This window comes from Macaca thibetana, chromosome 1, assembly GCF_024542745.1.
Source record: "Macaca thibetana thibetana isolate TM-01 chromosome 1, ASM2454274v1, whole genome shotgun sequence".
Taxonomy (NCBI): Eukaryota; Metazoa; Chordata; class Mammalia; order Primates; family Cercopithecidae; genus Macaca; species Macaca thibetana.
In genome coordinates, this window is record NC_065578.1 from 14,801,277 (window position 1) to 14,825,865 (window position 24,589).

The window sequence follows — 24,589 nt, forward strand, 5'->3', positions numbered from 1 at the left end:
TAAACTTTAAAATTTTTGCTTTAGTGAGAATAACATTTTATTTTTTGAAAATCTTTTATTTTTTACTTAGTTTTTTTTTTTTTTTTTGAGACAGTCTGGAGTGCAGTGGCATGATTTCAGCTCACTGCAACCTCCACCTCCCAGGTTCAAACCATTCTCGTGCCTCAGCCTCCCAAGTAGCTGGGACTGTGGCCATGTGCCACCACGCCCAGCTAATTTTTGTATTTTTAGCAGAGTTGGGGGTTTGCCATATTGGCCAGGCTGATCTCAAACTCCTGACCTCAAGTGATCTTCCTGCCTCACCCTCCCAAAGTGCTGGGATTACAGGCGTGAGCCACTGTGCCCCGCCTGAAAATCTTTTAAATGTCTGGTTTAGTAAGATAGTTAGATTCTCATAACCAATTCTGTATTCAAACTGTGATTATAAGGTTTTTTGGGTGAAGTATATGAAGAAAATCTGGCCTCACAGATACACAGTTGAAATAGGGAAGGTCTCACAGATCTCCTAAAAGGATTTTGGGTCCTCACAGGTCCTCTTATGCTTAGATAATTGCTGCGCTAGAAAGATACAATTTGGACTTATTAAAAAAACGAGATGTGGAAGTATTATTATTTGGTGTGGTGATGCATTCTGTTTAAGAGATTATGGGCCAGGAATGGTGGCTCACACCTATAATCTGTACTTTTAGAGGCTGAGGTGGGCAGGTCGTTTGAGCCCAGGAATTGGAGATCAGCTTGGGCAACAAAATAAGACCCTATCTCTACAAAAAATAAAATAAATAAAAGTTAAAATAGATGATTATTCTAATAGAAATTAGATAAGAACCAGTGGGCACCCAAACCTGATTGAAAATCTTTTGACCCCAATTATATATTGACCCAAATTATATATTGATCATATGGAGAGAAAAATTATTAGCTATCTGATGGGTAGGGAGATACCTGGTTATGACATATGGGCCCTTCTAACTGTCTTAGTTGCAATATTTTCTAATTGCCCTGATTGCTCCTTTCTAAAAATACTGGTTTATGCTAGAGTTTTGTTTCTCAACTTGATTTGGTTAAATGCTTTTTAATCTTCCAGCTTTAAAAAAAAAAGTATAGATGCATATTTGCCGTAAGTAAATGTTTACAAATAATACAGGGATACAGAAGTCAGTAATTAGATGTTGCTCTTGTATGTTAACAAACATAGCCTGAGTCATCTTATAAATAGCATACCCAGTGCCTTGGCATTTTCAATGGTAAAAGTCAAATGCTCATGTAGTTCTGTGTGTAAAATGGCTGCAGGAATAGGGTTAGTAGATAATATGATATCATTATTTGGTTTATGAGAATCCTAGCATCCTATATTCTGTTTGTTTATCAAGAATTGTTATGTAACCAGTTGCCTACTCTTATATTTCTTCATAAGAAAATACTGGTCAGATCTACTTCTTCATTTTTTTCAATAATTACAAATTATAGGAAATAATTTGTCCTTAATTGTCTTTGGAAATGTGGTTAAGAGAAGTGTAACTAGATTTCTTTAAAATTGTGTTCCAGCCCAGGCTGGAGTGCAGTGGCACGATCACACCTCACTACAGCCTTGACCTCCTGGGCGTAGGTGATTCCTCCCACCTTAGACTCCTAGGTAGCTGGAACCACAGGCACATGCCACCGTGCCTAATTTTTTGTAGAGATGGGTTTTGTCCTGTTGCCCAGGCTGGTCTCAAACTCTTGGGCTCAAGTAATCTGCCTGCCTTGGCCTCCCAAAGTGTTGTGCCTGGTCTCAAATTGTTGTTGTTTTTGAAGACACTGGGGTCTTGCTATGTCATGTGCATGCTGGTCTCAAACTCCTGAGCTCAAGGGATCCTCCTGCCTCAGCCTCCAGAGTAGCTGGGACTATGCACCATGCCTGGCTTCCAGTTCTTTAGAATGATAACTTTTAATTGATACTGAACAATTGTTGTGCTTGGGTAAATTCCACTTTCTTAAAACAATTAGTCAATACACTGTTATTACTACTTCTTTAAGACAGCTCAGATTAGCTTCTGATGAACTATTTTTGGCTTTTAAGAACAATTGAATACTATCTCATGCATTTTGATGAACTGTTGTGATTCTTTAGCTCTAACAAGTAAATTACGAACATAAAAATTAAAAATGGACAAGAATTCCAGGCATTTGGGCCTTCTGTCAATTTAGTAGGACTGAAAAGTATTTGAGGGCCTATATTCATGCCCTCATTTTAATTCAGGATCTTGAAATCCGTGGTACATTGCAGTTTGCAAGGCAGGTGGATCACTTGAGGTCAGAAGTTCGAGACCAGCCTCACCAACATGGTGAAACCCTGTCTCTACTAAAAATACAAAATTAGCTGGGCATGTTGACCAACGAACTACTTGGGAGGCTGAGGCAGGAGAATCACTTGAACCTGGGAGGCAGAGGTTGCAGTGAGCTGCACTCCAGCCTGGGCAATAAAAACGAAACTCCATCTCAAAAAAAAAAAAAAAAGGTGAACTAAAAACTTGTACCATTTTTATTGTTTCATAATTTGTTTTAAAACCAGTCTTCCCTTCTCGTTGCCACCTCACATTAATCAGCAGATGATTCTGAAAGTTAAATTCTACATTTTGTTTCAGAATTGGTGTGGCAGCAGGGGATTCACCCAAAGAGAGTGTGATAGTTTTTTTTTTTTTTTCTTTTTTGAGGTCTCAAACTTCTGACCTCAGGTAATTCACCCGCCTCGGCCTCCCAAAGTGCTGGGATTACAGGCATGAGCCACTGTGCCTGTAATAATGTTTATAATAATGGCCTGTGATAATGTTTGTAATAAATCTGTTTAAATGTTTATAGTATAAATGTGTATAAATGTTTATAATAAATCTGATTTCTACCATTATTTTTGTACTTCATTTTAAAGGCATCGTCACCACTGATTATCTTTTCTCTCTCTCTCTTTTTTTTCTGAGACGGAGTTTCGCCCTTATTGCCCAGGCTGGAATGCAATGACGCAACCTTGGCTCACTGCAACCTCTGCCTCTTGGGTTCAAGTGAATCTCCTGCTTCAGCCTCCAGAGTAGCTGGGATTACACGCACACGCCACCACACCTGGCTAATTTTTGTATTTTTAGTAGAGATGGTGTTTCACCATGTTGGCCAGGCTGGTCTCAAACTCCTGACCTCAGGTGATCTCCCTGCCTCAGTCTCCCAAAGTGCTGGGATTACAGGTGTGAGCCACTGCACCCAGCCGCCTCCATTTTTATTTTTATTTTATTTTATTTATATTTTGAGATGGAGTTTCGCTGTTGTTGCCCAGGCTGGAGTGCAATGGCACGATATCGGCTCACTGCAACCTCCACCTCCCAGGTTCAAGTGATTCTCCTGTCTCAACCTCCTGAGTAGCTGAGATTATAGGCATGGACCACCATGCCTGGCTAACTTTTGTATTTTTAGTAGAGATGGGATTTCACCATGTTGGCCAGGCTGGTCTCACACTCCTGACCTCAGGTGATCCATCTGCCTTGGCCTCCCAAAGTGCTTGGATTACAGGTGTTAGCTACCGTGCCCGGCCTTCATTTTTATAATACAAGCTTGTATAGAACTTTTTGTTGACTTATTAATGATTTCTTTTTTTTTTTTTAGACAGAGTCTTGCTCTGTCCCCAGGCTGGAGCGGAGTGGTGCAATCTTGACTTACTGTAACCTCCGCCTCCCGGGTTCAAGCAGTTCTCCTGCCTCAGTCTCCTGAGTAGCTGGGACTATAGGCGCGCACCACCACACCCAGCTAATTTTTTTGTATTTTTAGTTGAGATGGGGTTTCACCATGTTGGCCAGGATGGTCTCGATCTCTTGACCTCCTGATCTGCCTGCCTCGGCCTCCCAAAGTGCTGGGATTACAGGCATGAGCCACCGCACTTGGCCCTTATTAATGATTTCAATAGCCGTACATTTTGCTTTTGCTCATGATTGTTTACCTCTGTAACCACTGTTGCTAAGGAAATTTGGTGTATATAATATTGGTAGTATTGTAATTAAAATATTTTCCTTAATGTTTATGATTGTTGCCATTGACTAAGTTGATAAGTCACATAACATTCTATACTGTCATCTGGTGGCCTTGTGAATAATCTTGTATTAATATTACTTGGAATATTTAACATGTATAACAAGTATCTTTTTCCTTCTGTGCTAAAAACAGAAGATAATTTCATTAAACCCTAATATCAATGACAATATCGTATTCAGGATAGTATTTACTTAATATTAGTAACACTGCTTTTGCTGGATGATCAGCAATCATTTTTTCTTCTTATAGATGGGAAAGCTAAACCTAAGTCATTCATAAGGGGCCTAGCAATGACAGCTTATGATTTTATCTCAAGGCCTTTATCCCTAGTAGTTTGAACTGACAGGTTTATTTTCCTGCATTTCAAACCACTATCAGAAAATGCTGATAACCTTATTAAGCTTTTTCTTTTCTTTTTCTTTTTTTTTTTTTTTTTTTTTTTTTTTTTTTTTTTGAGACAGTCTCACTCTGTCGCCCAGGCTAGAGTGCAGTGGCGCAATCAGAGTTTAATGCAGCCTCTGCCTCCCTGGTTCAAGTGATTCTCATGCCTCAGCCTCCCAAGTAGCTTGGATTACAGGCATGTGCCATCAAGCCCGGCTAATTTTTGTATTTCTAGTAGAGATGAGGTTTCACCATGTTGGCCAGGCTAGCCTCGAACTCTTGGCCGCAAGTGATTCACCTGCCTTGGCCTCCCAGAGTGCTGGGATTACAGGCATGAGCCACTGCGCCTGGCATGTTTTCATCTTTTTTTTTTTTTTGAGACAGGGTCTCACTCTGTTGCCTAGGCTGGAGTGCAATGGTGTGACCATGGCTCACTGCAACCTCAAACTCCTAGGCTCATGTGATCCTCTGCCTCAGCCTCCCAAGTAGCTGGGATTACAGGTATGTGCCACCATGCCCAGCTAATTTTTTAATTTTTCTTTTGTAGGGATGGGGTGTTGCTATGTTGACCAGGCTGGTTTTGAACTGCTGGCCTCAAGCAGTCCTCCTGCCTTGGCCTCAAAGTGGTAGGATTACAGGAACTAAGCCACTGCACCCAGTCAAATTTTCATCTATTGCTGTAACATGTGAGAGCTAAAAATGGTGTGTAAATTATTAGTTTTCTAGAAACATCTTTAGTTTTCTATAAGAAAACATAGAATTTATTTAGCTTTTAAAAAATGCTGTAGCAGCTGGATGTGTTGGCTCATGCCTGTATTTCCCAGCACATTGGGAGGCTGAGGTGGGCGGATCACTTGAGGTCAGGAGTTCGAGACCAACTTGGGCAACATGGTGAAACCCCATCTCCACTAAAAATACAAAAAATAGCTGGGCACGGTGGTGCATGCCTGTAATTCCATCTACTCAGGAGGTTGAGGTATGAGAATCACTTGAACCCAATAGGTGGAGGTTGCAGTGAGCCACGATCACACCACTGCACTCCAGCCTTACTCTGTCTCAAAAGAAAAAAAAAGGGCTGTAGCAAATTTTTTTCAACCTAGATTTGGACTCATTTGTCTGGATGGATTAGTGATTGTCCTGAATATGAGAGCTGTAGTTCTAGTGCGAAGACAGAAACTACCCTGAGTCTTGTCCTATAGCTAGTGTGCTTAAGATGGATTCACCACTCAAAATGATTTGCTTGAAAGGTGAGGGCTTTATAACATGGAGGAGAATATGAAGCAAAATTTCAGAAAGATAGTAAAATCTGTAAATAACTTTTTATTAACCTATTTGAGAATGCCATAAAAGCAAGCCACAAAAGTCTTGCGTGTCCAGTACTGAAAGGAGAATTTTATGTTTCTCACATAGTTCTTAGGCATAATAAACTTTTTTCTATGAACTTGCATAGAGAAGTAAGGCATAATAAACTTATTTAAATATATTTTTTTCTTAATTTGACTGTGTAAGTAGTATTTCCTTCTTGTCCTTCAGTTGACTATCTTTCTATTTGAGGATTTTATTAAACTGAAGAGATTAGTTTCATTAACTATCACTTTTCCATGTTATCCACAGTGAAGAAAGCCTAAAGTAACGTGAGTGTAGTAACTCACATAATATTTATTCATTAGTCCTTCAGTAATTTAAAAATTGCATCTACCTGGAAAATTATTTTAGGTATTGTTTTCCTAAAAATTACCCATGAGATAGTAGTGCTGCTACTACTACTAATAGTAACTGAGAAGTACTGCTTCATTTATTTGTTTGTTTGTTTGTTTTAAAAACAAGGCCTGACTCTGTTACCCAGGCTGGTCTCAAACTCCTGGCTTTGAGCGATCCTCCCGCTTCTGCCTCCCAAAGTGCTGGGATCATAGATGTGAGCCACCACACCCAGCTCTGTTTTATTTATTGGATACCTGTCATATTCTAAACTCTGTAAACTCGTGTGTTGTTTCATTTAATTCTTTTTTTTTTTTTTTTTTTGAAGATGGAGTCTTGCTCTGTCACCCAGGCTGGAGTGCAGTAGCACGATCTTGGCTCACTGCAACCTCAGCCTCCCGGGTTCAAGTGATTCTCTTGCCTCAGCCTCCCGAGTGGCTGGGACTGCAGGTGCACGCCACCACACTCACCTAATTTTTATATTTTTAGTAGAGACGGGTTTTCACCATGTTGGCAAGGATTATCTCAATTTCTTGACCTCACCTGCCTCGGCCTCCCAAAGTGCTGGGATTACAGGCGTGAGCCACTGCGCCCCGACTGTTTTATTTCTTAACCCTGTGATATAGGCACTATTATGATTATTTTCATTTTACACATTTGATATTGGGGGAAATTGGGTATGATGAAATTTTAGAAATACTATTTTCATTTAGTTTTATTACGTTGGCTGAGAGTCCTGTGTTGCATGCAGTAACTTTGGGCATAAAATTATGATAGGAAACCCATTTCAAAGGTGTTAAGTGATTTGTCCACTTACACGTGCTATATGTCGGATCCAAGATTTGAATCCAGACCTCTGAATCCCAAACCCATATACTTACTATTATTATTATTACACTAAGTGAATTGAATTCACTAGTCTTACTTCATTTGAAAAAATTTGTTCACGTTATTAATAGAATGCAACACTTGCATTGGTGGTACGTGGTGGTAAATGAAGATTATACTTTTGTGCTCCTGCATGTTTATCGTCTTCTGCCACCTCTAAAGGTAGAGTATGAGAGAGATGTGTAGAATGCAGGGCCTCCAGAAATCCCAGCCCGAAGTTTAGACCTGTTAGTTATTTTAAGAAGTTTTCTAATGCTACTCATTTTCTGTTTGTCTTTTCACTGAAGTTTGTTGTTGTTGTTGCCTTTTTGCAGCAGTGATTCCAGCAGTAGTTCAAGTGATGATTCTCCAGCTCGATCAGTTCAGTCTGCAGCAGTCCCAGCACCCACTTCGCAGTTGCTTTCATCTCTGGAAAAAGATGAGCCCCGTAAAAGTTTTGGGATCAAGGTCCAGAATCTTCCAGTACGCTCTACAGGTAAAATTTTGTGTGAATGTCCTTTCCTCTGTGCTACTACTGAGGAATGAGGTATGATACTGCATTACATTGAAATAACTTTGGGCATAAAATTATGATGGAAAACCCATTTCAAAATATTAACGTTTTAAATGAGGAAACCTATGAATAATGGAAAAGTCTGCTTAAGCTATTCTGTGGTCTCTCCTTTACTCGTAATATTTTTAATTGACAGCTGACCATAATATACTGTTACTCCTACATTAGTCATGTTGAGCATGTAAACAAGTTAAAACTGTTAGTATATAGTCATACCAACAAAGACCAAATTAAGTATTTCTTAGCTAAGTATATTTCAGTGATTGCTTAAATTATTTATTAAAATAGCCTAAAAGCTTATGTATCAGGTTTGTCAGTAGAGTTATTGAGACATCAATGTTGATGAGCTTTTGATTTAGAGTACTTGGTAATTTAGAAATGGACAAGGGAGTAAAATTGGCTTGCCTTTCTATACACCTTTTATATTTCTAATAAAGCAAATTAACACAAGACCCCCAGATGGTATGATTCATCTGTAAAGGATATTAAAATTGTTTAGCATGCTACATGACACTTCTCACACAATTTTATCATTGAGATGATCCTTGGAAAGATAGAAAGATGCCTTTCCATTTCAAGTCTTTAACACTTTATAAATATATATAGAAAATTTTTATTATGAAACATACCCCAAAGTAGAAGGAATAGCAAAATGAACTCCCGTTATACCCAAGATTCAGAAATCATCATTTTGCCATTTTTGCTTTATCTGTTTCCTGTCTTCCGGCTTTCCTACTCTTTTTTTTTTTTTTTTTTTTTTTTTTAACCTTTAGGGTGAATCCTTGATGTTGTTTTATTTCACACCCACTTACAGATACATATTTATGTATATATCTGTAATATATAAGGGCATTTTTCTGGATAACCACAGTATCATTCTTACCTAACAAATAACCAATACTGTCATCTAACACTTAGTTTATTTTCAGACTTGTACAATAATCTCCAAAATGTGTTTTTGGAGCTTTTTTGTTTGAAAAAGTAATGTTTTAATGACAATAAAACTTAAGTCACATCTCAGGCTAGATCCATTTGTGGTTCATAAGCATGATTATTGGGTTTTCACGCCGTGTGCGCTGTGCCTCCTTCAAACCTTGTTACGACATTGGCATATTACCTATCTGACATGAACAAAAAAATGAGAAAATCAGGCTAAAGATTTAGTAGGTTGCTTATTGAGTTATAATTAAATTAGAAGAATTAATAACTTGGTTCTGTTTGGGAATTTAGATACAAGCCTTAAAGATGGCCTTTTCCATGAATTTAAGAAATTTGGAAAAGTAACTTCTGTGCAGATACATGGAACTTCAGAAGAGAGGTATGGTCTGGTATTCTTTCGTCAGCAAGAGGACCAAGAAAAAGCCTTGACTGCATCAAAAGGAAAACTTTTCTTTGGCATGCAGATTGAAGTAACAGCTTGGATAGGTCCAGGTAAGACACAAGCAAGGCGAGTTTGAGTTACACATCATACACACTGTTTGTGTTGCAGTATATGAGAAGGCAGCGTATGATCCTGAATGAGGACACTATTCTGGCTTTATTTATTGACATGTTTCCATTGTCTTCTGTTTTAAAAGATGGTTCTATTTATTGTTCAACTTAATAAAAAGCATTGTTTTGGTTAGGGAGGATAGATTTTTCTGTTGCTATAATGGAGACTTGGTAACTGTTAAGAGTCTGAAAGGCAGAACTGTAGACCCTTATTAAGTCCAGCCTTCCCAAAAGGATTGAATTTATCAAAACTAGGAGGTAGCTCCTAGGAGTATGACAACAGAATTACCTTGAATTAGAAAGGAAACTACTTCTGGCTGGGCGCGGTGGCTCATGCCTGTAATCCCAGCACTTTGGAGACTGGATCATCTGAGGTCAGGAGTTCAAGACCAGCCTGGCCAACATGGTGACACCCTGTTTCTACTAGAAATACAAAAATTAGCTGGGTGTGGTGGTGCATGCCTGTAATCCCAGCTACTTGGGAGACTGAGGCAGGAGAATGGTGTGAACCTGGGAGGTGGAGGTTGTAGTGAGCTGAGATCGCATCACTGCACTCCAGCCTGGGTGACAGAGCAACACTGTATCTTAATAAATAAATAAAATAAAAAGAAAAAAGAAGGCAAACTACCTCTTAATATTGATGCGAGGGACTTGTTAGAACAATTTTATTTCTATTATACCAAATACAAATTGCGTCTGTTTTTCCAGCTTGCATGACCTTGAAGACAGAGTAACAGGAATAAGCCTTATCGGTGCAACCCGCTGAGAATTTCCAGGGAACATTTTATTATCATGAACTTACCTGTGAAACCTGTTGTAAGGCAGGAAATCTCACACATGGCTTGCATCGGCATTTCTCCTGTTTCAGGACCGCCTGCAGTACTTGTTTAAAAATGCAGACTCTTTAACTCTGCTCCAGCTTACTGATTCAGAATTTACACACTTAAGTTTGGGAACCCCTGATTTAAGAGAACTTGTGAGTAAATCTGTAAAGGAATCAATAGAAACATTAAAAATTTATGGTCACCTTATGAAGCTGAGACAATTGAACTTGTAAGACTTTTAAGTGGAATTTGTAGGGTAAACATGGCCTGTTATAGGATAAATATGAATATTCTCAGAATTCATTTATTAGACAATTACAAAGAAAAAAAATGTAGTTCCCCTGATGAGGATGCACAAATATGTTATTTGCATAGTACAACTGGCATGGAATTTTTAGGGTGATCACTGCAAAATGGTCACTCTGATGTTACCATGAAACATAACAATTCAAAGGAGTATTATCTTTTCAAAGGATAATAGGTTAAGCCTTCACAGACCTTCTTCCATCAAGTTTGAGATGGACTGCCCTAAATTTTACTAAACTAAGAGCAACTCCAGGAGTTCTTTAAAATTTAACATATTTGGAACAGGTCAGAACTGCTTGAGAAACATTTAGAATGTCATATGATCTATATACATTTCTAGAGCCAATTATAATTATTAAGTAAGGAAGATCTCATCCAGGGCATTCAGTATGTAACTTTTATCTCTAGATGGTAGGGCTAGCTTGAGATTTTTACTGTAAAAAGCTTTTAACCTAGATATTTAGCACCTAGGAAGTAGGATTTACCTACTTGCCAGTGAAAATTTTGAGAAGTTTGGTTGGTTCAAACATAAGAAAAGCTAAATAATTTTCCCAGATAGGACAACATTAAATACCAGTTAAATGGGATATGTGAAAGCAGTTGAATTTTGAGTATGGAGACTTAGTTGGAATTTTGCTGTCAGATGGTTAAATCATGAATGTTATATTGAAATGTATTAAGCTGATTGCTTAGGTCAAGGATTATTTTCAAAGATCCAAATCCAAGAAACCTAACTTTGCATATAGACCGCTTGGTGGCCTCTAAGATTTCTTTTCCCATACATTGCATTACAATCCCCTAAACATGAAATTACAGGTTCAAGAAATTTTTTCCCAAATGTGTGTGGACATTAAGACTTTGACTGGTTGTGAAGGTTAAGTGGACTACATGTGAAAAACTTTTTTTTTTTTCCTTTTGCTAACTGAATTTCCGATCTTGAAAATTTACTGCTGAGCGTGGTGGCTCACACCTTGATTGATTGATTGATTGATTGATTGATTGGAGACAGGGTCTCACTCTTTTGCCACCCAGGCTGGAGTGTAGTGTCATAATCATAGCTCACCAAAACCTCGGCCTCCTGGGCTCAAGCGATCCTCCTGTCTTGGCCTCCCAAAGTGCTAGGATTATAGGCATGAGCCACCATGCCTGACCAAGCTCATGCCTATAAACACTGGGAGGCTGAGGCAGGAGGATCGCTTGAGCCCAGGAGTTTGAGATGAGCCTGGGCCACAAAGTGAGACCCCATCTCTACAAAAAATAAAAAACCAGGCCCTGTAGTCCCAGATACTTGGGAGGCTGAGGTGGGAGGATTGCTTAAGCCCAGGAGTTTGAGGCTGCAGTAAGCTATGATCCCACCACTGCACTCCAGCCTGGGCAACAGAGCAAGACCCTGTCTCCAAGGAGGAGAAAGAAAGAAAGTAAATGTACCAGGCCATTTGGTGGGAATGAAGCCGTTACAGATTTTAATAGTTGCAAATCATGCTTTCCTCTTGTGATTCTGCCTTTCGGAGCACAAACCTCAATATTCTATCTGAATTTTTTGAAATATTCTCAAATGTCTGCCCACATTTAAATGAAGACCAAATTGAGCTTAAAATGAGATATATTCCTTTGACATATGCAGAATATATGGAGACAGCTATTATGAGCCCTGGGCAGTTTCTGGGTCCACCTGAGTTTGTGAAAGTACATCATAGTCTGATTGATGAAAGTGGTAAGATTAATTGAGCTACCATTGGAGCCATCAGTCTGGACTCAGAAGTGAGATGTATTCTGACTTAAGGTCCCTGAAATTGAGTTTTAAAAATACCAGTGTCGTTGACATTATCAGTAATGTTCAATGGCTGACCCTAAATGCTTCATTTCAGTAAAGTTGATTAAATATTAATTTTTTGGATGGCTTTGTTTTACATTAAGAAAAAAGAACACACAGTAGTTTCCTATAATTGTTATCTACAAAACCTTGAGTGTTCCTGCCTTAGACCAAGTTTATAAATGGAGGTTCAGAGAAAGGCTATGATAAATTACAAGTTAAGCCAGGGCTTTTGATCATAAAAAAATAGAGGCCGGATGTGGTGTCTCACACCTGTAATCCCAGCACTTTGGGAGGCTGAGGCGGGTGGATCACCTGAGATCAGGAGTTCGAGACTAGCGTGCCCAACATGGCGAAACCCCGTCTCTACTAAAAATACAAAAAATTAGCTAGGCGTGGTGGTGGGCGCCTGTACTCCCAGCTACTTGGAAGGCTGAGGCAGGAGAATTGCTTGAATCCAGGAGGCAGAGATTGCAGTGAGCTGAGATTGCTCCACTGCACTCCAGCCTGGGCGACAAGAACGAAACTCCGTCTCAAAAAAAAAAAGAAAAGAAAAGAAGTCGTAACAATCACTTAACCTCTTTCCGTTTGTCATTGGGGACCATGCAATATCAAAAGATATTTAAAACATGCTGCTTTAATCAGTTTTCATAGTTACTCTTATATCTAAAATTTATGCATGTAGACAGTTGATTTATTGTGTTAGTATGAGAGGGGTGAAATGCTAAATATCTTGTAAAATGTTGAAAAGTAAATGAAATTAAACAAACAATGAAGGTGGACTATTTTCAGCTGAGTTTTTGTATCTATTTCAGAGTGTAGTTTTATACTCCAAATTGAGAGCCTGCCACGTAATTTTGGAAATTAGGATTAGGCTCAAATAATTAATTACCTTTTTTGCTGGGGTTTAAAATCTATTTCCGTGTCAGTGATTATTTTTAAAACAAATCAGGCCAAGTGCAGTGGCTCACGCCTGTAATCCCAGCACTTTGGGAGGCTGAGGCAGGAGGATTGCTTGAGACCAGCCTGGGCAACAAAGTGAGTCCTTATCTCTATGGCGTGGGGGGAAAAAAACTAGCGAGGCATGATGGCATGCACCGGTGGTCCCAACTACTTAGGAGGCTGAGGTTGGAGGATTGCTTGAGCCTGGGAGGTTGAGGCTTCTGTGAGCCATGATTGTTCCAGTACACTCCAGTCTGGGTGGCAGAGCGAGACTCTGCCCCAAAAACGACAACAGATCACCTTAGCAAAGATATCTGCTTTATTTTTTCTATTTTATTTTTGAGACAGGTTCTCTCATCACCCAGGCTAGAGTGCAGTGGCATGATCACAGTTCACTGCAGCCTCAACTTCTCATGCTCATGCTATTCTCCCACCTCAGCCTCCCGAGTAGCTGAGAATACAGACGTGCGCCACCATACCTGGCTAATTTTTTTTTTTTTTTGGTAGAGATGGGGTTTCAACATGTTGCCCAGGCTAGTCTCAAACTTGGGGGCTCAAGCGATCCTCCCACCTTGGCATCTTAAAGTGCTGGAATTACAGGCATGAGCCACCATTCCCAGCTAATTTAGCAGATTTAAATCAGTTTATTTTTTAAAGGTTAAACAAAGTGTTACTTTAGCCTTAATTTTTAAAAAAATGTTTCTTTAGCCTTTGTATTCCTTTTTTGCTTTAGAGTTAATAAGGGGTGGCTATTTCTGAAGGTGTTTATGGTATTTCAGTTTGTGTGAGTATTCAAGCCTATTATTTCAGACATTTTGTTTTTTAAATGTAGATTTTTTTCCATGATATATAAATATGCATTAAAATACCCTCTTCTTTTTACTCGGCCCCCATTCCACTTACAGAAACGGAAAGTGAAAATGAATTTCGCCCCTTGGATGAAAGGATAGATGAATTTCACCCCAAAGCAACAAGAACTCTCTTTATTGGCAACCTTGAAAAAACCACTACTTACCATGACCTTCGCAACATCTTCCAACGCTTTGGAGAAATTGTGGTATGTTGCTTTTACTATGAAAACAATTTTAGGTCTTTGTCATAACACATAAAGCATATAGTACAGATTATATTTGGAAAGGTGGTGTTTAATGGTGTAATGAATATTGCTGTGTGCTTTTAGCTCTTGCTAAAAGGTAATCCAGAGAAACCCATTGGGTATGTTTCTATATATGTGTGTAAAAATGTAATATATGTCCTTTGTTTACACATACATAATTTCTTATTTCTCTTTTTTTTTTTTTTTTTTGAGACAGTGTATCACTCTGTCTCCCAGCCTGGAGTGCAGTGTCATGATTACGACTCAAGGCAGCCTCAACTTCCTGGGCTCAAGTGATCCTCCCACCTCTCAGTCTCCTGAGTAGCTGGGACTTACAGACGTGTCCCACCATGCCCAGCTAATTTTCGTGGTTTTTTGTAGAGGTGGTGTTTTGCCGTGTTGCCCAGACTGATTCTTACCCAATTTTTATCTTTGTTCTTTGGGTTCTGTTTTTTGTTTTTGTTTTTGTCTTTTTTTTTTTGAGACGGAGTCTCACTCTGTCGCCCAGGCTGGAGTGCAGTGGCCGGATCTCAGCTCACTGCAAGCTCCGCCTCCTGGGTTCACGCCATTCTCCTGCCTCAGCCTCCCAAGTAGCTGGGACTACAGGCGCCCGCCACCTCGCCCGGCTAATTTTTTGTATTTTTTTTTTAGTAGAGACGGGGTTTCACCGTGTTAGCCAGCATGGTCTCGATCTCCTGACCTCGTGATCCGCCCGTCTCGGCCTCCCAAAGTGCTGGGATTACAGGCTTGAGCCACCGCACCCGGCCTGGGTTCTGTTTTAATGCCATCTCTAGTCCTGTGGATTGAAAGGAAAATCTGGAAGAGAAAAATATTTGTAAAAATGAAGCAGCAGGCTGAGCATGGTGGCTCACGCCTATAATCCTAGCACTTTGGGAGGGTGAGGTAGGCAGATCACTTTGAGCTCAGAACTTTAAGACCAGCCTGGGCAACATGGCGAGACCCTGTCTCTACAAAAAGACAAAAATTAGCTCGGCGTTGGTGGCTTGCTTCAGTAGTCCCAGCTACTCAGGAGGCTGAGGCTGGAGAACCACTTGCGCCCAGAAAGCAGAGGCTGTGGTGAGCCGAGATCACGCCACTGTACTCCAGCCTGGGTGACAGAGTGAGACCCTGTCTCCAAAAACAGAAGCAGCAAATTAGCGTATGATTGTTTTGTGATCACAGTGCACATTAGAAATGCCTTGGGGATTGCTAGAATATGGATGTCGTCTGTTAGCAGTTCAGTTCTATTAGGAAGTTTTAATTTGAATCATTTATTACGCAAGTCATTGTTAGATTAAGGGGTACAAGAAGTTTTCTGTTCCTTTATGACTCAAAATTGGAGTCAGTTTAAAAATGCAAATATTTTGGTCACAGTTTTGTAATCTTGGGATATACTGTTATTATTTTTTTAGACAGAGTTTCACTCTTGTAACCCAGGCTGGAGTGCAGTGGCGCGATCTTGGCTCACTGCAACCTCTGCCTCCTGGGTTCAAGCGATTCTCCTGCCTCAGTCTCCTGAGTAGATGGGATTACAGGTGCCCACCACCACGCCCAGCTAATTTTTGCTTTTTTTTTTTTTTTGAGACAGAATTTGGCTTTTGTTGCCCAGGCTGAAGTGCAATAGCACAATTTTGGTTCACTGCAAACTCCGCCTCCCGGGTTCAAGCAATTCTCCTGTCTCAGCCTCTGGAGTAGCTGGGATTACAGGCGCATGCCGCCACACCTGGCTAATATTTTGTATTTTTTATAGAGACGAGGTTTCACCATATTAGTCAGGCTGGTCTCAAACTCCTGACCTCAGGTGATCCCACTGCCTTGGCCTTCCAAAGTGCTGGGATTACAGGTATGAGCCACCACACCCGGCCTAATTTTTGTATTTTTCAGTAGAGACGGGGTTTCACCATGTTGGCCAGACTGGTCTTGAACTCTTCACCTCAGGTGATCTGCCTGCCTTGGCCTCCTAAAGTGGTGGGATTACATGTGTGAGCCACCACACCCGGGCTGGGATATATCATTTTGTAAGATATCAGCCTTTCTTATCTCCTCAAAATCTTTCATAGAATCGTAACTTCTGTAGGAATCTGCGCATGCCTTCTTTCTTGGTTCAGCCACAGCAAACTTATAGAGAACCGCAATCCCCGATTAATGCTCCAACAATATGATATTACAGATTCTTGGCCAGAAACTCACACATCTGAGGTTTCATCAAAGCACTGGAAGCCCTGGTAGTTAGTTTTATTGTCCTTGATAGGTATGTCAGCCTCACCCCAACGTCCTTCTTGGCTGATGGAGAAATGGATGACCTCATTTTCAATTATTTTGATTTGCCAAATTCTTTTGGTTTTGTGGGAGTAGCATATACTCTTAATTGCAGTTCTACTGCCTACCTAGATGGGTGGTGTGGAATTCAGTAGCCTATGTGGGCTCCAGCTCCTTTTGTCTTTAGACAGTTATCTGTTATTTATTTATTTGTCTTTTAATTTTAAAGGTTAAAGAACAAAGATGTATTAATCTTCTCAGATATCACATTTTATTTATTTATTTTTGAGACAGAGTTTCACTTTTGTCACCTGTGCAATGGTGCGATCTTGGTTCACTGCAACCTCTGCCTCCTGGGTTCAAGCGATTCTCCTGCCTCAGCCTTCAGAATAGCTGGGATTACAGGCATGTGCCATCATGCCTGGCTAATTTTTTATTTTTAGTAGAGACAGGGTTTCACTGTGATGGCCAGGTGGGTGTCGAACTCCTGACCTCAAGTGATTCGCCCGCCTCCTCCTCCCAAAGTGCTGGGGTTACAGGCGTGAGCCACCATGCCCACCCAGATATCATATTTTAAATGGCCTGGCCCCTAATAACAATTTTAGATATTACAGAAGGGAATTATTTCTTAGGACTTCATTAAATAGCCTGTCTTTTCTTTATTATCATTAAGTTTCTCTTAATGCTGTTAATAGGGATTTTAAATTTTGAATTTTGAATTGCAATGAAGTTCCTCTGCAGAGAGCTTCACATGGGACGGATTTCATGGTTTGTGACAACAAATGCTATGTGTTTTACAGCAGACTACTAACTTACTATTGTATTAAGGTGTACAATTTTTTTTAACTAAGTAAATGATGATTGAGAATATAACTTTTTTGAGAAATAAATACCCTACATGGACTTGATTCGTTCTAATTTATTTTCTTGGACATATTGGTAAGTCGTATTCATTGTTTTTTTTCAGGATATTGACATTAAGAAAGTAAATGGAGTTCCTCAGTATGCGTTTCTGCAATACTGTGATATTGCTAGTGTTTGTAAAGCTATTAAGAAGATGGATGGGGAATACCTTGGAAATAATCGCCTCAAGGTAAGTTAATTTGCATAAATTATTGTGCTGTTATGATTTGCTTTGTTTTTTAAGATTTGAAGGGTTTTTTTTTTTTTTTGCATATGCCTTAGTATTTAAGATCCCAGTAAGACAGATAACCATAAAAGTGATATACTTCTTTGCATTCCTATCCTATTATATACTATAATCTGATTAACACTTGATCAGCCAGGCAGGATTGCTTTTTTGTAAATTTCAATTTAATTTTAACCAGATGGTTCCCACTTGAGATGTTGATTTGATAAGATTCCTACCAGTTTTCTCAGAATTCTGTAGTTGAACAGTAATTGTGAACTTTACTAATAGAAATTTTGCTTTTTGTATTCAGCTGGGTTTTGGAAAGAGCATGCCTACAAACTGCGTGTGGCTAGATGGGCTTTCTTCGAACGTGTCAGATCAGTATTTAACACGACATTTCTGCCGATACGGGCCTGTGGTGAAGGTAGGCGGGAGGTTTTGGTGTGTGGTTCAGACTTCTGACTCCCTCGTCTTGGTGTTCTCTCCCTTCAGTCTCAATTGCTAGCGTTGCCTTTTTCTTTAATAACTAGCACATGGAAATTATGTTTGCTAAGATTTGGTCAGTAAGGGCATTTGCATCTGTTGCCTTAAGTTGTGAGTATTTTGAAAAACTATTTTGAACCAGCCAAGGTGATTAATTTTGAAACTATTCTCATAGTATAGTTAAATAGAATGAAATAGAAATGTTGCTTAGGGATTTTTATAATTTTATCTTACATTAAAATTAGATAGTCTGATTGTATAGTTGTTCACATTTACACTAAATAGGTAATTAGACTTTTTTAAATGAGCGGAAGTTCACACAACAGAATATTCATCTAACCAATGTTTTTTATGTAATACATCCATAAGCAACAGGAAAAGGGTCTCTAGACCCAATTCAGTGTGTGAAGGTAAAGCCTCGGTTCGTTAAAACTGTGTTTACGCTGTGGTAGGTATATTGTATAGCCTTGACAATACTTTATTTTTTTTTTAATTAATTTTTTTTTTAATTGAGTCAGAGTCTCACTCTGTCACCCAGGCTAGAGTACAGCGGCGGGATCTCAGCTCACTGCAACCTCCGCCTCCCAGGTTCAAGCGATTCTCTAGCCTCAGCCTCTTGAATAGCTGAGATTACAGGTGTGTGCCACCACGCCTGGCTAATTTTGTATTTTTAGTAGAGATGGGGTTTTGCCATGTTGGCCAGGCTGGTCTCAAACTCCTGACCTCAAGTGATCCATCTGCCTCGGCCTCCCAAAGTGCTGGGATTACAGCCACTGTTCCTGGCAGAAAATACTTTTAAATGTAGGTTTTGTTGTTTAGAAAAATACACATCTTAAAGATTGCCTATATAAAAAAATCCACAGACTTAAGACAGTTGTGCTACTTGTAGCCAAAATTCACAGAAAATCTTTGTTACTCTTAATTTTTCCTTCCTTTCAAGGGTGTTTTTTGTTGTTGTTGGTTCTGCTTTTTTGTTTTCAGCCAAAACAAGACGAATGCTTACTGAAATACAATATAGTGGTTTGTAAACATAGAAAACAAAGTAAAATACAGAAAAACAAAATAAAGGCATAATATCTCAAGCCATAATATCTATGATTCTAAACTGTTCCTGCACATTTTCATTTTGTATTCTACAATGTGCATCACACTTTTTTTTTAAATAGAATAAAATATATAAAAATATATATTTTCTCATCAGTGTCTTTGTGACTTAGGATTTTGTTGGGACTGACACTAAGTCCAGTGGATGAGGCTCTTATTTCTTTTTTGTTTGTTTGTTTGTTTGTTTTACAGGTGGTGTTTGACCGCTTAAAAGGCATGGCCCTGGTTCTCTACAATGAAATTGAATATGCACAAGCAGCTGTAAAAGAGACCAAAGGGAGAAAAATCGGTGGTAATAAAATTAAGGTGTGCAGAATGACTTTAAACAGAAGCAAAACAAAGTCCTATTTAAATCTCACCCTCTTGGGCCTGGCATGGTGGCTCATGCCTGTAATCCCAGCATTTTGGGAGGCCAAGGTGGGTGGATCACCTGAGGTCAGGAGTTCGAGACCAGCCTGATGAACATGTTGAAACCCTATCTCTACTAAAAATACAAAAAAAATTAGCCGGGCGTGGTGGTGCATGCTTGTTAATCCCAGTTTCTTGGGAGGCTGAGGCAGGAGAATTGCTTGAACACAGGAGGCGGAGGTTGCAGTGAGCCAAGATCATGCCATTGCACTCCAGCCTGGGTGACAGAGTGAGACTCCATCTCCCAAAAAAAAAAAAAAAAAAAAAAAAAAAAATCTCATGCCGTTAGTAACTAGCATTTTATAGACTGCCAGCCTGCCAGCCAGGGGAGTGGCTTACAGGACATGTATGCTGTATCATTAGTGTTTAAGGGAAATATTACAATTTTATGCTCAGCTACTTGTGGGCACAGCATCTTTAAACCATTAGCCACAGATCCTTCCCTAAAAATCCTCTCATTCAAAGAAGTGCGCCTCTCAGTGTCTGGGTGCTGATACTCACACAGACACTCTCAACGCAGGCTCAACCACAGTCACCCATGGGTGTCTGACACCCAGGGCCTCATAGTATCAGTCCGGCATCCTGAACGTCTTTCTTTCCTTTCCTACTCCCCTGAAGAGTGGGTAGCCACTGAAAGCATAATTTTATGTCCAGTGTATGTATTTAAAAACTTGTGTTCATGATAGTTTGAAGGAATTTATGCACTTAATAACTATGGTTGTTAGGTTGAAAGAAGTATTTTAAAAATAAGATGATAAGATAATTGATAGCTGATGGACATCATATGCTTGAATAACTTTGAGGCCCAGCTGTGAGTAAAGTTTAAAATGTTCATCCATATTTTGTTTTATATTCTAACTGTAGTTTTGGCAACAGAGATTGCTGGATTTAGTTGATCTGATTACTTAATTGCCATTTCAGTTTTCCATTTTGCTTTTTTCACTCCACGATTGGATTTGAAACTTTATAAATTTCATTCCTTTATCACGATTTATACAGAATTTGAGAGATTTCAGGTTAATAAAATATAATTTCAGTGATGAGGACTGTTTTACCTGAAATACATTGCTGTTTCCTGACATTTTCTCAGAAGGGCTCTGTTGTGAAGAAATTTCAAATTTGGTAACATTTTTCCATCATTAAAATTTGAAACTTGCATCAAACACCTCTTTTTTTTTTTTTAAAGGTGGATTTTGCAAATCGGGAAAGTCAGCTGGCTTTTTATCACTGCATGGAGAAATCTGGTCAAGACATCAGAGACTTTTATGAAATGTTAGCCGAAAGAAGGTATGTATTTTAAACTTATCAGTGTAGCTTGAGTTTTAATACAGAAACTTAAGATGGCATTAAATTTTATTTTTCACTCTTTACCCTCCTTTTATATTCTAGAATAGAGAACGCTTCTCTTTTATCACTTCATATGGAAACACAGGTTTATTTTTGTGAATTCAGTTTTCAGGTGATTCCTATGGGTTTGGAGCAACCTGTCTGGATTTCTCACTGAATGCTCCTAGAGCTTGAGTTACTGTTTTGCCAGGTGATAATGTACTTTTTTTTTTTTTTTTGAGACAAGGTCTCACTCTGTCACCCAGACTGGAGTGCAGTGACATGATCATGGCTCACTGCAATCTCTGCCTCATAGGCTCAAGTGATCCTCCCACGTCATCTTCTTGAGTAGCTGGGACTACAGACACTTGCCACCACGCTGGAGTAATTTTTGTAGAGATGGGGTTTCTCCATGTTGTCCAGGCTGGTCTTAAACTCCTGGGCTCAAGTGATCTGCCTGCCTTGGCCTCCCAAAGCGCTGGGATTACAGGTGTGAGCCATCGCACCTGGTCTGCTTTATGTGCCATTAATCATAAATACAAATCACCTCGCTTACAGTTACTTCTTAAAGTAAATGTATTAATATATGTTAGAGTGCATTATAAACTGTTAAATGGCTACATATTTAGTAATGACAACATCCAGGTTGTCACCACACATGTGCTCATACATTTAACTAAAACAAACAAAAACTTCCAAAAGAATATCAAGAGCTTTATTTTAAAGTTGAATCTCTTAAATATTCAAAGTGAATCAATAAGCCAAACCACACGTAAACTGGCAACTGTGGCAATGTGCAGAGCAAACCTGATTTCCCCTTGTTAATACTTTCAGTTATGGTTATGTAGTATTTAATACCTTTTTCTGCTTTAATATAGTAAAGAATATAGTAAAGACTGAAATATAGTAAAACATCTTAAGATAATGTCACCAGATCTTCAATAGCTGATTACTTCTGAAAATGGAAATTTGGTCCATATGATGAAGCTGTTTTTCCAGACATGCCTCTGATTAAGTTTTCTGGAATGTTCCCACTAGGTCTCCACCCCTGTACTGTTAGACAAAAAGTTTGTGTGACAAACGCCTTTAGACACTTGAGTTCAAAGTATGAAAAGGGCTCCATGGCGAGATGAGCCAAGTCAGGGTTGCGCTACCACAAGCCCTGTTGAATGCATTCCCTTTCAACTACCTCTTCTTGCCATTTCATTTTTGTTTAAGTGATAGCAAGTATTAATATATATTAATTCATTTCTTAGTGGAATATTGTACAACAGTCATTGAATACTTGGTGCTTTTTTTTTTTTTTTTTTTTTTTGCGATGGAGTCTTGCTCTGTTGCCCAGGCTAGAGTGCAGTGGTGCCTTCTTGGCTCACTGCAACCTCTGGCTTCCAGGTTCAAGCGATTCTCCTGCCTCAGCCTCCTGAGTAGCTGGGACTACAGGCGCATGCCACCACGCATGGCTAATTTTTGTATTTTTAGTAGAGACGGGGTTTCACCATATTGGTCAGGCTGGTCTTGAACTCCTGACCTCGTGATCCGCCTTCCTTGGCCTCCCAAAGTGCTGGGATTACAGGCGTGAGCCACTGTACCCAGCCTACTTGGTGCTTTTTAAATGAAAAATGCTCCCTACGGCCAAATTCTCAAAAGCTCAAACTTGTCAGGTTTTGATGGTTTCTCACCAGATCAGAATCCAAATTACAAAGCTTCAGAGATCAACACTCCTTTAGCTAGAAAGTCAGGCTTGATAGGCTGTTTTCTCAGTTGTGTGAGTGTAAGAGAGAGCGAGAGTGAGTGTAAAATTGTGTGGCCACATGCAAGAGAATGTGTGTGTCTTATGTCAGGAAAGGAAAAACTTCTCCATCCTGGCTTCCCAAGTAGCACTTTGAAGTAATTGTTAATACAGTAAATGCTTACAAGAAATTATCTATATGTGAGTAGAAAGCATCCTGGAGGCCTACTTGCACTTAAAAACATAGAAAATCCATTAAAATCCTCTGTGTACATTAAATATTTTAAAACAGCAGTTTTGTAAGGGTTGAATAATGTAATGTGGATGTTACTTTTTGTATATTACTACTTAAAACCTATTTTTTTTTTTTTTTTGAGATGGAGTTTTGCTCTTGTTGCCCAGGCTGGAGTGCAGTGGCGCGATCTTGGCTCACCACAACCTCCGCCTCCCGGGTGCAAATGATTCTCCTGCCTCAGGCTCCCGAGTAGCTGGAATTACAGGCACGCGCCACCACGCCTGGCTAATTTTGCATTTTTAGTAGAGACGGGATTTCTTCATGTTGGTCAGGCTGGTCTCAAACTCCCAACCTCAGGTGATCTGCCCGCCTCAGCCTCCCAAAGTGCTAGGATTACAGACGTGAGCCACTGCGCTCAGCCAAAACTCATTGTTTTTTTATTTTTTAGTGATGAACTAACTGGCTTTGGGTTTGTTCTGTGTTTTTTCTCATGGTTATTTATCCTTCTCAAATGGCGATTATCTCCTCATGAGGAAGCAGGAGGGTGTGGGACTTCACTGTGACCCAGGTTTGTCCGTGTGGTTTCAGTCGGCAGTGCTTATGGAATGCATTTCTTGCGTAGACCTTGAGGATCTTTGCCTCTTCTATAGAATGGAAGTTATCTCACTAAATAGTTGATGCATGAATGAAAAAAATGCTTTAATGCTAATGATAATTCAGCTCAGGAATGCAAATAATAGCTGTATTTGCACAGGGCTTTCCCATTTTCTGAGTAGTACTTCATTTGATCCGTCACATACTCTGTCATGTAACCCTTTTTATGGAAAGAACTTTTGCTAATAAGGTCACAGGCCACTAAGGGCCTAGGCTGGGGATAAACCTAGGGTTCCTACCTGCTAGTGTATTGAGCTTACCCTTTACCATAGTGGTTCTTGAGATGAATTTACAGGGTCACATTGTGATTCAGATGACATCTACTTATGGTACTTTGGATACTGTTTGGTTTTGTGAACAGAGTTCTCTCTGAACCTTTCTGCAGTTCCTCAGTGTCCCCGTACATGGTCTAAGTGCCAGTTGTGTTGTCCCTGCTTAAACTGTTGAATTCTTTGAGGGCAGGACTGCTTATTTCTTTTGTTGTCATGGGGCCCAGCAAAATAAATATTTGTTAAGCTGAACAGTGCTCCAGCATGAATGTTTATACATATATTTCTGCCCTCCAAAACTTTTTTTCATGTTACTGCGTTTAAAATTTTTATTAATTATTATTATTATTTTTTTTTGTAGAGATGGGGTCTCGCTGTGTTGATCCTGTCAGTCTTGAACTCCTGGCCTCAAGCAGGCTTCCCAAAGTGCTGGGATTACAAGCCTAAGCTACAATGCCTGCCCCATATTTTTAGATGTAGTTTTAGTTTGCTTAATTAAAAAGATACCTTGATACTGTGTTTTTAAAATATGACTCAGGCCTACCATTAATATGGGCAGTAAACTAATGACCATTCTAGGTGTCTTATTCACTTTATAATATTAGAAGGTATATAATGTGTTCACCTTCATGTGGAAAATACATCCCCAAAGTATGTATTTATGGTAGTAATGAGTTAAATTAGCCTGATTCCATGCCTAGTAACAGTTATTTATGAGCTGGCTGGTCAGTATTTAGACAAGGAATCTGATTCCCATGGAGCTGTGGAAGGATCATCTTGAATCCAGTTAAACCAAATGTCATAGATACACAATAAAGTATTTTCTTTGAACGGAGAAAGTTCAATATAAGTACATACAATAGGCCAGGCATGGTGGCTCATGTCTGTAATCCTAGAACTTTGGGAGGGGCGGGCAGATCACCAGAGGTCAGAAGTTTGAGATCAGCC

The 24,589-nt window shown here is 39.5% G+C and overlaps 2 protein-coding genes and 1 non-coding gene across 4 annotated transcripts in view; all 3 read left to right on the plus strand.

Annotated features, from left to right (window-relative positions):
- SRARP (steroid receptor associated and regulated protein) overlaps positions 1 to 24,589 on the plus strand; it is a 165,151-nt gene that overhangs the window by 59,588 nt on the left and 80,974 nt on the right. The gene's annotated exons all lie outside the window — the stretch shown is intronic.
- Positions 1 to 24,589, plus strand: part of SPEN (spen family transcriptional repressor) — a 98,048-nt gene that overhangs the window by 59,472 nt on the left and 13,987 nt on the right. For both annotated transcript variants that reach the window (XM_050789575.1, XM_050789585.1), the window contains 7 exons: positions 7,332 to 7,492; positions 8,801 to 9,001; positions 13,852 to 14,003; positions 17,269 to 17,394; positions 17,744 to 17,857; positions 19,213 to 19,326; positions 20,615 to 20,715. In XM_050789575.1, coding sequence (XP_050645532.1) covers positions 7,332 to 7,492; positions 8,801 to 9,001; positions 13,852 to 14,003; positions 17,269 to 17,394; positions 17,744 to 17,857; positions 19,213 to 19,326; positions 20,615 to 20,715 — 969 coding nt within the window. The remainder of the gene's footprint in view (positions 1 to 7,331; positions 7,493 to 8,800; positions 9,002 to 13,851; positions 14,004 to 17,268; positions 17,395 to 17,743; positions 17,858 to 19,212; positions 19,327 to 20,614; positions 20,716 to 24,589) is intronic.
- LOC126945588 (small nucleolar RNA U13) lies at positions 8,597 to 8,697 on the plus strand. Its single transcript, XR_007722488.1, has one exon. It is a non-coding gene; the product is annotated as a small nucleolar RNA U13 (small nucleolar RNA).